At 50.6% G+C, this 12,520-nt stretch overlaps 5 protein-coding genes across 5 annotated transcripts; 3 read left to right on the forward strand and 2 right to left on the reverse strand.

Moving 5' to 3' along the window:
* Window positions 1-315: 315 nt before the first annotated feature.
* Window positions 316-1,910, reverse strand: H6S33_002141 (uncharacterized protein; the record flags this gene model as incomplete). Its single annotated transcript, XM_044833496.1, has 2 exons — window positions 316-1,812; window positions 1,866-1,910. 2 exons carry the CDS (start codon window positions 1,908-1,910, stop codon window positions 316-318), a joined length of 1,542 nt encoding a protein of 513 aa, XP_044693284.1.
* Window positions 1,911-2,525: 615 nt separating this feature from the next.
* Window positions 2,526-5,074, forward strand: H6S33_002142 (uncharacterized protein; the record flags this gene model as incomplete). The annotated part of the gene is made up of 5 exons (XM_044833498.1): window positions 2,526-2,801; window positions 2,860-2,871; window positions 2,938-3,205; window positions 3,260-3,829; window positions 3,891-5,074. The coding sequence occupies 5 exons, from the start codon at window positions 2,526-2,528 to the stop codon at window positions 5,072-5,074; spliced, it is 2,310 nt and encodes a 769-aa protein (XP_044693285.1).
* Window positions 5,075-6,645: 1,571 nt separating this feature from the next.
* H6S33_002143 (uncharacterized protein) lies at window positions 6,646-7,240 on the reverse strand (the record flags this gene model as incomplete). Its single annotated transcript, XM_044833499.1, has 3 exons — window positions 6,646-6,731; window positions 6,803-6,986; window positions 7,214-7,240. 3 exons carry the CDS (start codon window positions 7,238-7,240, stop codon window positions 6,646-6,648), a joined length of 297 nt encoding a protein of 98 aa, XP_044693286.1.
* A 676-nt stretch (window positions 7,241-7,916) lies between these two features.
* Window positions 7,917-10,174, forward strand: H6S33_002144 (uncharacterized protein; the record flags this gene model as incomplete). The annotated part of the gene is made up of 5 exons (XM_044833500.1): window positions 7,917-8,051; window positions 8,127-8,311; window positions 8,382-8,964; window positions 9,014-9,136; window positions 9,188-10,174. 5 exons carry the CDS (start codon window positions 7,917-7,919, stop codon window positions 10,172-10,174), a joined length of 2,013 nt encoding a protein of 670 aa, XP_044693287.1.
* Window positions 10,175-10,923: 749 nt separating this feature from the next.
* H6S33_002145 (uncharacterized protein) lies at window positions 10,924-12,474 on the forward strand (the record flags this gene model as incomplete). The annotated part of the gene is made up of 1 exon (XM_044833501.1): window positions 10,924-12,474. The coding sequence occupies one exon, from the start codon at window positions 10,924-10,926 to the stop codon at window positions 12,472-12,474; it is 1,551 nt and encodes a 516-aa protein (XP_044693288.1).
* Between the last annotated feature and the right edge of the window lie 46 nt (window positions 12,475-12,520).

A 12,520-nucleotide genomic window follows, 5' to 3' on the forward strand; every position in this document is an offset into this window, starting at 1 on the left:
TACCAGGAGCACCTTATTCTCAGAAAAAAGAGGATCGGAATGAAATCCTATCCCAACTAGAGCGCTCGTCACTGTATATCTACAGACTCGATCAAGCAAGTGTAGTTTCTCGTCAAATTCATGGCGTTTCTCCCCATGAAGTAGCCTTTAAATACATGTAGTGAGTATTACACGCGCATAGAAGGATTAGATAAATAAATCACATATTATCACTCGGTGCTAGACCCTTCCAATTCCCGAATTGATCCTTAGTTATTACCAAATTTTGACTATTATACACTGGAATCTATAGGCATCCATACATTTCTATTAAGCCTATAGCTCGATATCCTCCCTGGCCCATAGCTTACAAGTCCTATCCTGCCCACTACTCACAATAAACCTATTGTCTCTACTCACATCCACACTCATGACGTTCCCTGAATGTGCGCTCAAATTCTTGACCAGCGCCCAATCATCCGTCGAGAAGATGTTGACATTTCCGTCAAACCCACTAGTGACGAAATATGTTCCCTCTGTTCTCATAATATCTGCAGCTGTCCCCTCCATCTCATCGACGCCATCCGGTTTCCCAGAAAAGAACCGGACATCCGATACCAGCCCCTTGTGAGCCCCGATTGTGGCCGTACATCGTACCATACGTACGTCCCAGACCTTGACGGCTGCATCGCCGGAGGAACTAACAACACGGTACCCGTCGGGGCTCCAGGCAAGGCCTGTTATTTCTCGGATATGCCCGTCAAGGACCATTATTGTGCGGCCCGTCCGGAGATCCCACACACGTCCAATAGAGTCAAGTCCACCAGAAGCGATCAGCGCACCGTCGGACTGGAAGGCAACAGAGTAGACTTCTCTACTGTGACCTTCCTGTAGGAGCAGTTCTTTTTGCGTTGTGAGATCCCATAGCCGCCATGTTGTGTCAAATGAAGCTGAGGCAAGATAGTTCCCACTCGGGTGGTGTTCTACTCTAGCAACACGCGCAGAGTGTCCCGAAAGCGTAGCGATAGGAAGATCCTGTGTGAGGGACCAAAGGTGAATATTGCCTTCGCCGCCTCCGGACGCGATATTAGCGGATGATGCGTCCAGAGAAACAGTAGCCTGTGGGTGCCAGGAGAGGCCTCCGACACGGTCAGTATGGCCCCTAAGGAGACCTTTATCCTCCATATTTGGCACGCCGAGGAGCTTGATACTCCCGCTCCAAGACCCCGCTGCAATGATCTCGCTATTTGGAGAAAACCGTGCTATTGAGACTGCACGCTCCCCGGCCAATTGTGATCCAAGAACTTGGTATCCTGATAGCCGCTCCTTGATCGCCCGTCTGTGTTTGATATGTTTTTGTAGTGGCACCCCCGCCTCCATTCTTTGCCTCTCTACCCGCTCTTTCGCTCTTGGCAGCGAGTATCCTGCCATCCATCTTCGTGCCTCCAGCAGCGCCGGTTCTCCTGGAGTGTAGAACTCCTCGTCCTCGTCCTCGTCCGCCTCAGGCGATGACACCCCACCAATCATATCCGTGTCCTCACCACCAGCCTCCCTAGATGTCCCTTCTTGTATATGGTAAAGCAGCTCCCGGAGTCGATCTCGACGGTCGGCTGGACCTTCTCCGAAGAGCGTTATGGGTTCTTGGAGCTCCCGGAGTCGAGCACGTACCCGGCCGTCGTCGGTGGGGACAATAATAGCCGCGGCCTTCTTTTTGCGCTCCATTTGTGAGATGATTGCGGAGGCTTTTTCTGGGGCGACACCTGCGCGTGCCGTCGAGGGTATGTTGTAGTCGCGGTCGATTGGGACATTGTTGAGATCGAGCATATCGGAGTCCTAGCTGAATGTTAGTATGGATTGATTGCAAGTGTGAGGAGAAGGAGGGGTACATCATCTTCGACATAAGCCTTCCGAGAAGGGTGGATGGCAGACATTTCTGAGGTGAGATTTATAGGACGTGAGGGGTACTTCCGACGAGAATCGCAGCTGGGGCTGCTAAATTGAAGGTGCGAGTATTGAATATTAGCTACGACTAGTAACTGGATAGAGGTGAGGTTGAATGTGGCTGAGGAGGGAGGGTAACTGCCCACGGGGTTAGACTGGTTTGCCACAACCCCTTGGCGAGTCTAGGATGAGGCTTGAAAGTCTTGTTTTGTTACCCAGCTAAAAATCCACTTGTGTTTCAGCACCCTGTTACCCCTGCTGCCCTAGATCACCCCACATGTTTCTAACTGACTACGGTTACCCGGTTGGATATTATCAGGGTTAGGGTCTCATTCTGGCCACCTTTCTTGTTCTCCCCTGCTCAGTGGAAATTTGGAAGGAGCATTCAGCCGCGTGTTCAGCAACAAAGAGTAAGTGAGACGACAGCTCAAATTGTGTTCAACAACTTCAGGGGAACAAAGAATCCTCCTCCTCTTTTTCTTCATATCCATCTTTCTTCAAAATAACTTGTTGCTTTAATCAGTTTTTATAATTCAATCTTCTACTATTTCTCTACACTCGTTACTCGAATTATCTCTCTCAGCTCATTTGTTCTTAACGACAGAATGTCGGACTCTCCCGTAGGGGTCCGCCAGCGCTCCTCTAAAAAAAAGTCGCCGTCATCGCAGGCTGGGGTTGGCTCAGGGTCTGAAGATGAATTATTATCAAAGACAAATGCCCGGAATGTTGCCTCTGTCTCTGCGCCTACAACTTCAAAATCGCCATCGCAGCTTGGACACAAGCTTAGTTTAGTTCTAGTGACTGTTTTAGCCTTCATCACAAGATTCTGGAAGATTAGCCACCCCAATCAGGTGGTATTTGATGAAGTGCATTTTGGAAAGGTGGGTTCCTTTAGAGGAAAGAATTGAGGAGTACAATGATTACTGACCCGGTGTGCAGTTTGCTTCTTATGTATGAAATCTTTAGAATATTTTCTCAAAACCCTTGGAGCTGTAGCTCACTGATTACATTTTGCAGTATCTACAAAGAACATACTTCTTCGATGTTCACCCGCCGTTCGGAAAGCTCCTTTTCGCCCTTATGGGTTGGTTCGTTGGATACGATGGGCACTTTAAGTTTGACAACATTGGCGATTCTTACATCGACAACAAGGTTCCTTATGTGGCTTTCAGAGCTATGCCGGCATTAATGGGTTCTCTGACAGTCCCGGTGGTGTTTCTAACCATGTGGGAGAGTGGTTATAGTCTGCCTGCTTGCTTGGTTGCGACGGGATTGGTTCTGTTTGGTAGGATCTGCACTCGGGGTGTACTCAACAGCCATTGCTTATGATTGTGAATAGACAACGCCCATATTGGCCAGACTCGTCTCATTCTCCTCGATGCGACCCTTATCTTCGCCATGTCACTCTCAATCCTCTGCTACGTCCGATTCTACAAGCTCCGTCACATTCCTTTCAGCCGTAAATGGTGGAAGTGGCTTCTGCTTACGGGTGTTTCTATGTCATGCGTCATCTCCACAAAATACGTGGGAGTCTTCACATTTGTTACTATCGGCGCGGCTGTCGCAATTGACCTGTGGAACCTTCTCGACTACAAGCGTGGCCTCTCTCTTCAGCAGTTCACCAAACACTTCGCTGCTCGCGCCTTCGGACTGATCATTGTGCCTTTCTTTTTCTACCTATTTTGGTTCCAAGTTCATTTCGCGATTCTGTACCGTAGCGGGCCAGGTGACGACTTTATGACTCCGGAATTTCAGGAAACCTTGAGCGACAATGCCATGTCATTGAGTAGTGTCGATATTAACTACTATGATACTATCGTTCTCAGGCACAAGGAAACCAAGGCCTACCTACATTCTCACCCCGACAGGTATCCATTGAGATATGAGGATGGAAGGATTTCCTCTCAAGGTGTGTGCATGCCGGGTGAGAATATATGAAATAAACAAACATAGGCTTACAAAATGATTAGGCCAGCAGGTAACCGGATATCCGTTCAATGATACAAACAACCACTGGATCATTCTTCCCGCTGTATCAGTTCCTGAGGACCAGCGCACCAACCTCCCTGTTAAAAACGGAGATATCGTCAAACTCCGCCATGTTGTCACCTCCACAGATCTCCTCTCTCACGATGTCGCCTCACCTTGGTTCCCCACCAACCAGGAATTTACCACTATTGAAATTGAAAAGTCTGAGGGTGAACGCCATAATGACACTCTTTTCGAAATCAAGATTGAGAACGGCAAGAAGAACCAGAACTTCCGCACCATGGCCGGCCTCTTCAAGCTCCTTCACCACCCATCCAAAGTCGCCATGTGGACGCACACCAAACCTCTCCCGGATTGGGGCTACAAGCAGCAGGAGATCAACGGGAACAAGAATATTGCACAATCATCCAACCTCTGGTTCGTCGAGGAAATTCCCTCCCTCGCCGAGACAGACCCCCGCAACAAGAAGGAGGCCAAAAAGGTCAAGCCTATGCCTTTCCTCCGAAAATACCTCGAGCTTCAACGCGCTATGTTCCACCACAACAACGCACTGACCAGCTCCCACCCCTATGCTTCACAGCCAATTCAGTGGCCCTTCCTCCTTCGCGGTGTCTCCTTCTGGACTAAGAACGATACCCGTGAGCAAATCTACTTCCTCGGTAACCCTATTGGCTGGTGGCTCTCCTCATCTGTGCTTGCAGTCTTTGTCGGTATTATCGCCGCGGACCAGCTCACACAGCGCCGTGGGGTTGATGCGCTTGACCGCAAGACAAGGAACCGCCTTTATAATTCGACTGGCTTCTTTTTCCTTGCCTGGACAGCGCACTATATCCCTTTCTTCTTGATGGGGCGTCAACTCTTCTTGCACCACTACCTTCCCGCGCACCTTGCATCTGCTTTAGTCACGGGTGCACTTGTGGAATTTGTGTTCTGTGTCGAACCCCTCGAGACAGAGAAGATTGGGAAGGATGGGAAGAAGATTTACGAGGCTCGCAAAGGACCGCAAAGCTTGATCGGCGCGTGGATCGCTTGTGTGGTCATTTTGGGGGCAGTAGCAGGCGGATGGTACTTTTTCGTGCCACTCACTTACGGCAGTCCCGGGTTGGATGTTGCTGGTGTGATCGCTAGAAAATGGTTGGGATATGATTTGCATTTTGCCAAATAGGCCGTGATATTGAGTTTATTTGAGGTGTTGAAGAGGAAAAGTAAGAGGATGTGAGATAGTATTAATCCAATTGGGTTGGAATGGTTACTCTTTTTTAAAAATCCTCTTACATTTGCATGTATCTCCGATGCGAGTTCATGATTGAGCTGTACTTGTATCGATTTTTACTCTGTGCCTAATAATTATGGGCACAGGATTGTTAAACATATGTAACCTCATGTACTACTGTGATAGAAATACAGTTTCGTTCACGAGATATGTTTTCTCACATGACGAATGATCTCCTGTGACTGCAGCTATACCATCGATTCACACAGGGGCTAGAGTAGTGATAAATGCATAAGTCTTGTGTCGCGGGGGAATATAATATTAAGTACTCTTTGTATTTCAAGAAATACTCCTAAAGATTTTGTACTGCTCTCTCCTTTTGTTGGTTCATGCATAGGCTTCCCGGAATGGCTATAAGAATTCCCTACTCGTCCCTGTACGTACCAGGAAGCTCCCTTGATCAAGCTCATGCACCATATACCTCGGCATTGGCGCCTTAATTCCCTTTAATATACATGTAGTGAGCAGAGAAAGAAAAACTATACACACAGCAATGAGGCTCCGATAAAAAAAAAGCCAAAACATAGCATCGACAGGTTGCTCCTAGTCCAGGATAAACTTGGATCATAGAATATCACTCGCGAGGATTCGCCCATGTGCGATCTCTTTACTGTTACAAGTACCACTTCTGAGGTTAAAATATGGCTCAGCCCCCGGTGCTGTTGCCTTAAGCAAAACTATAATCTGAAGGCCTGAACCTGAACAACTAGGAAATATAACAGCTAAATATCTCACCCTAACCCTAGATGGAAACGATCGGATAAGATTAGATTAGATTGGCTTTAACCGAAGACCCACGGATCAATGCTTACTCCGCCGGCACTTCCGACACTGATTGATGGATTGACTCGGAATTCGTTTGGATCCTCCCAGTTATCGAAAGTTTTTCTAGAAGCGAGGCCATGTTGCTCTGAAAAGAGGTCTATGAATGATCGTGATTGTTTGAGAAAGTGCCGTCGATTCGGTAGGCTCACCTTAACTTGAGACGTTCAAAAACCAGGGACCTTACCCATCCTTTTTACTCTGAAAGCAAGGGGAAGAAACTTACGAAATGGGTCAGATATGGAGAATTGGAGACAGAAGAGAGAGAGAAAATATAAGAAACGAAAAATCAAAACGGCAGTATGATACAGAAAACCCCAAGAGACTTCTTTTTCTGCTCTAAAAACCGTCCGAGCAAGTAAAAAAAAAAAAATATAACACCCAACTTCCCTTTCCACAGCCCCCCCCCCTTTTTTTTCCCCCCCATGTATATTCCCTGGACCCAAACTCTATTCGTGATTATATGCGGAAGCCAAATCAATCCCTTTCCCATTTTTTTTATATTCCTTTTAAGAGTTCCCCTGTATCAGATACACCTTATGAATTGAATAGGCAAGATGGAGGCGTGTGTTCATCTGAGCAGGTTTCCATATCCGCCACTATTTATCCGGCCAAGGCGAAAGGTTCAAAAACAGAAAAATCTAAAGAGACGCCTTCTTGTCGTCCGCTGCCAGCTGCAGTAGGAAAGCCTCCAGATCAAATCGTGGGTCATTGGGGTCGGTGATGACTAGAAGAAGAATCCAGTTATTAGCCCACAAAACGAAGCCAATTGAAGGGATATGAGGTGTGTGTGCATACGTCCGTCAGGACCGACAGACTTGGGCGCGTTCTTCTTTGCCCACTCTGCCTTCGCCTGCATGATCAAGGCTTCTTTGTGGTTGTATTCGTTCTGGGCCTGGCGGACCTTGGCCTGGGCACTCAGCTTACGCTGGTGGGTGAAGCCGTAGAACACTCCCGCGCCGAGAGCGGTGTACCGGAGGACCTATGTGGTGAGGAAAAAAAGCATCTGGGATTAGCAAGTTTTTAATTCATCCAACAAACTACACTGTTGATTGATTTTTTGAAGGGGGAGGAGGGGGGGTTGATGGAGGGGCTGTGGCGATGGAGGGGGGTTGCTTTGGCCGATGACGGACGAAACAACGAAAAAAAGCCGGGGGATGATTTTTTTTTTTTCCTTTTCTTTTGTTGCTGGATTATGGGAGCGCTTACATTCACGGTTTGTGTTGAGAGAACCATGGCTGCGGGGGGTGAAATTGATAGCTGGCCGGAGGTGGTAGAGTGGAAGTTAATTGACAGAATGCGAGACTGCGGAAGGACGCTGGTTCAAAGGGACGACGGGGGTGGAGGAGAACGAGCGGTAGGTGGAGGAGTCCGAGGTTCCTTGGTGGTGGTTGGTGGTTGGTTGACGTTGCGTCCTCTCGGGAAAGCGCTCAAAACAGAACGTTTCTCACCTGAGGAGTAAATTGATAGCCAACGGACCACCAACGAGTATAAAAAATATTATAACAGCACATGATAAGCTTTAGAGCGATTTTCTCATGTGATCATAACCATATTCAAGGGCTCATAACGCGCGTATCCCAATGTTTTCTGTATCTCACCGTAGCCGCATCTCCTCCTGCATGGACGTTACTTAGCGAGTAGGCCAGGAACCTTCCTTTCTTCTTCTTCCGGTCCCTATTCCTATTCCTATTCCTATTCCTAGGAGCATAGGTATTTTTCGAACTTCCCCTGTCTCTCACTCTAAAGGCACGTCGCCTAGCCAAAGGATTTCTGTCATATATACAATACATACACAGCTCCCTACCCCACTCACCACCCCACCTCACACGAACCAGCATCCATCCTTCGTTCCATCGATTCCATAGCTGTTATTCCATCCCCAGAAACAAACCTCCATCACGAGCCCACCATGAGCACAAATACGACAGAGCAGCGAAGGGCAGAGATAGCCGCAAAGAAGGCAAGGCTTGCAGAGATCAAGCGCCGGAACCAGGAGCGGCAACAATCTCTCTCAATCCAGAGACGGAGCACAGAGCTTAATGAGGTACAAACTTACATTCCCGCAGAAGTATACATCTTCGGCACGGGCTAATCCATCTACCTGGAGGGCCGACAATAGGTTACAGCGCCTCTCCCCCGGTCCTACGCCGACAGGCGAAGCTTAGAGGATCTGGTAAATGTTCTCATAGGCGACCGCCCGTCCTCGACGGGGCCTGGCGCAATGAAGAGCAGCAGGTCAAACTCAGTCATGTCTGGTGCAGATAGCAATTTTTCGGACTCGGCTTCTCCCACAATAATGTCACCGTAAGAAAAGAACTCCTGGAGGGAAAAACCTTGTTGAAGGCCCATGCTAAGAGCCCTGTTTCATTTGCAGAGGTGTTGCAATGACCCCCGACTCTACGCCTACGCCAAATCAATTGAATTTGCAGCATATGTCCATAGCACCCCTTACAATCACCTACGACGCGCCACCGTCCCCTGTACGCGAGGTCGTGACCTACAGCAAGGAGGTTCAAACTTCGGAGGCTTGGACTGGGCCTGACGATGAGGAGGGACATGATGGCTCCGAGAGCAGATCGCGAAGGACGGACGAGGAGCTACGGGAACAGATACGCAAAGAGATAGAAGAGGAGTTGAGGGAGCTCCATGCCGACGAACAACAGCAAAATGGAAATTCCGGGTCAGATTCAAATGGAGGCTTCTTTGCAAGGGAGTTGACGGATGAGGAAAGGGCAGCAATTACAGCCTCGGAGGACTTTGTGGACTTCATCGAAAGGTCCTCGAAGGTCGTAGAAAGAGCATTGGATATGGAATACGACGTATTGGCGGACTATGGGTTGGGTATGAACGCCGAGGACGAGGAGCAAAGCGGAAGAAAAATCAAAGAGATCGCGCAATTCTACGACGAGCGGTGGTCAAAGAAGAGGATGATTAGTGATATTAATTATTCACCGAAGGTATGGTCGAGAGAAGTACTGCGGAAGAATAGTAGCTGATTTTGAGCAGTTTCCGGAGTTACTTCTGGCGTCGTACACAAAGAATCCTTCTGCACCACACGACCCTGATGGTTTGGTTCTGGTCTGGAACATGCATATGCACGACAGACCGGAATACGTCTTCCATGCACAGGTTTGTACTCCTTCTTGTCATCAGAAATCCTTCTTCTGACGAATAACTTAGAGCGATGTCCTTACTGCGCGGTTCTCGCCCTTTCATCCCAATCTCATCGTAGGAGGGGCATACAGTGGGCAGGTTCTCCTATGGGACACTCGTGCTAAATCTCAACCTGTTTTGAAAACCCCCCTAACAGGTTCGGGCCACACGCACCCGGTCTACTCCGTTTCAGTAATCGGAACCCAAAACGCAAACAACATTCTCAGCTGTTCAACAGACGGTGTAGTCTGTGGCTGGACAGTGGACATGTTAGCGCAGCCGCAGGAACTCTTGGAACTGATCACACCCCCTCCCTCCAAAACCGACGACCTCAGCCCGACCTGCATGGCATTCCCCCACTCAGACCCCACCTACTTCCTCGTCGGCACTGAGGAAGGCACAATCTACCCCTGCCACCGCTACGACCGCGCCGGCGCCAAAGCCGGCGTCGAACCCCGAATCTCCTACAAAGGCCACGCAGGCCCCGTCATGTCCGTCGACTTCCACCCCGTCCGCGGCCCCGTAGACCTCGGCGACCTCGTGCTGAGCAGCTCCGTCGACTGGAGCGTAAAGCTGTGGAAAGCGCGCCCGCCCGCCGCCACCACCTCCAGCGCAGCGGGATCATCGCAGGTCGCCACGCCCATCTTGGAGTTTAGCAGGGAGGACGTGGTGTACGATGCTGCGTGGAGCCCGGTCAAGCCCGGCATGTTTGGGCTCGTCGATGGCGCGGGCCAGCTGGAGATCTGGGATATCACGGTGGACACGGAGGTCCCCGTGGCGAAGGCGCAGCCGAGCTCGAGGGTGGGCGCGACGCACCTGACGAAGGGCTTGAATAAGCTGGCGTGGGAGGAGCATGATGGGAAGAGGGTTGCGGTCGGGGGGCTGGACGGGACGGTGACGGTGTTTGAGGTTGCGATTGATCCGCCGCGGAACGAGGAGTGGGCGAGTGTCAAGAGGCTTGTGTCGAGGGCGGAGATGGGGAACAATAGCATTACTACTGCTGCGGGGAAATAAGGGGAAACGAACGCTAAAGTCTGGCTCTTTTTTTTGTTGGTGCGTGTGTGCTATGCGGTAAAGCTTTTGTAATGTGGATTTTTTTTTCGTTTTTTGTCCATGTGGAAAGCGTGGATGTAGGGTGGAACTGGTATCTGTACTGTACTTTACTGCTTATATATCATGGGTGGCGGGGTTAGTTTTTTTTTTTTTCTCTTCTTTTTTTTTTTTATTAGTACTCGGGGAATGGGATACTGTAATTCTTATCTCGAGTTCTGCTCCTAAGTACTTGCTACATAGGGTTGGTGATATAGGGTTAGTTAATGGAGTGGATTTCCATGTAAGTGCTCGTTGTATAACTTCTGTTGCTGTTGTGAGAGCACTTCTGTCTCAGCAAAGGTTGCTATATTTAATCATGTATTATCACTCGCACCAGAGAACTCTGACTAATAATAAATAGCCCATGCCTGCAAGTAGCATCCTACACGATTCTGCTTGTTTGTGTTTGCGCAACTCAGCTCGAGTATGAGCGGTGCTCTAACTGCAGCGTTCAAACCAGCCTCGGTCATGGATTGTGATTCGGACCAACTGCCTGGTATCTCGTTACACAGCCATTGTAACGCTGACTCTTGTGTAGCTGTAGCTACCTACAAGTAGTCACAGACTCACAGACTCACACCTATATATCCTCTCATCTAATCTACAACTTCTTCCGCTTCTTCCTCTATCTCGCCAAGGTCATTCTATAGCTAACCCGCACACCCCCCACCATGCCGACGTCTCTAACGGACCCCTCGCTCCTCACCCTCTTCCAAGCCGCACCCCCCACCACCCGCCAAGCCTTCCTCCACTCCCTCGCGCCCCACTTCCACCCCGCCGACTGGCACAACCTGCACACCCTCCTCACCGCGCACTCCTACCACGTCGACCTCCTCCCCCTCCTCCCGCTCGAAATCACCCTCCAGATCCTGCGCCTCCTCCCTCTCCACGAGCTGGTCCTCGCCCGCCGCGTCTCCCGCCGATGGAACACGCTCCTCCGCTCCCCGGACGTGTGCCGCTCCCTCACACGCCACTTCTTCCCCGCAAACACCGAAACGCACGTGCAGGGCCCCGCGCACCTGTTCGAGAACCTTGCCTCGCGGCGGCTGGCGTTCCTGCGGCACCGGCCCGCGGCGGTCGAGGAGCTCGTTGCAGACCCGGCCGAGAGGAGCCTCGATGACGAGTTCAGCGTCGACATCGATTTCGAGCGCTGCCGCATGGCCGTCTGGATGCGCGGCGAGAACAGCATCGTCGTGCGCGACCTGCTGTGCGGTGCGTCGGGGCCCGCGGTGCTGCCGCGGTCGTACATGGACGACCACGGACAGATCGACGAGGGGTCGCTGTCCGGCGCGGTTGTGGCCGCGGTGTCGACGACGATGGGCGTGTGCCAGGTGTGGGAGCTGGCGACGGGCGACACGCACTCGTTCAGGCTGCCCGGCGCGGAGGTGGCGGCGATGCACAGCGATGGCCATGTCACGGGGATCCTGCTGCACCGGCGCAACCTGGAGTATCAGCTGGTTGTGCACAGCGCGGCGGCGAGGAGGACGAGGTGCATCGACATTGCGTGCGGGGAGCAGTACAATGGGAACCAGCTGATTGTGCATGAGGCCAGCAACAGGGTCGTCCATATGAGGTATTTCGTGGACGGCAAGCTGGATATCGAGCTGGCCTCGTGGAGCATCGACACGGGCAAGTTTATCGAGAAGTCAACGCTGCGGGTCCCTACCCAGAATGAAGTGCGGAGATTCTGGCCTGTGGGGAACGGGCGGTGGGTGATGCATGCCAATCTCGGATACAATGCAGATTCTATTAGCACAATGCGTCGCGAACTGGATCTCACAAAGCCAGGTCTGAATATTGTCGCCAAGCCTTACGAGGTGTCCATCAGCAAAGTATTTCCAGAAGTCGAAGAACACTTTGGGGGCTTTTGGCTGAAAGAGCTTGGAACCTCTGGCAGCATGGCCTGGACCTTGACCAGTACCGCGTTGAATGACGACCTCATAACAGGCCTCATCTGGGAAGAAGGTAACCTGGAAGCGAGGGCCATTGACTTCCCACCTTTTCGGGCCGAAAACTCGACGATACTCGGCGATAAGCAATTTGCCCCTTACTATTTTGACCCATATAATCGATTCGCGCTATGGGGTTACTGCCCAAGTAATTCTGAACCTCTGGAAGTCGGGGTGCCCGATAGGTGTGGTTTTGAATCTTGCGTTTTAATCGTGGAGAGATATTATGGTATACATGAACAGCCAGAAAAAGTTCCGGGCGTGGCTATATAGACGGTGGCCCGAGGAGAAAACTATATGATGTTTGTTTTGCTACCAT

Source organism: Morchella sextelata, assembly GCF_020137385.1.
Source record: "Morchella sextelata strain SCLS chromosome Unknown scls_12, whole genome shotgun sequence".
Taxonomy (NCBI): Eukaryota; Fungi; Ascomycota; class Pezizomycetes; order Pezizales; family Morchellaceae; genus Morchella; species Morchella sextelata.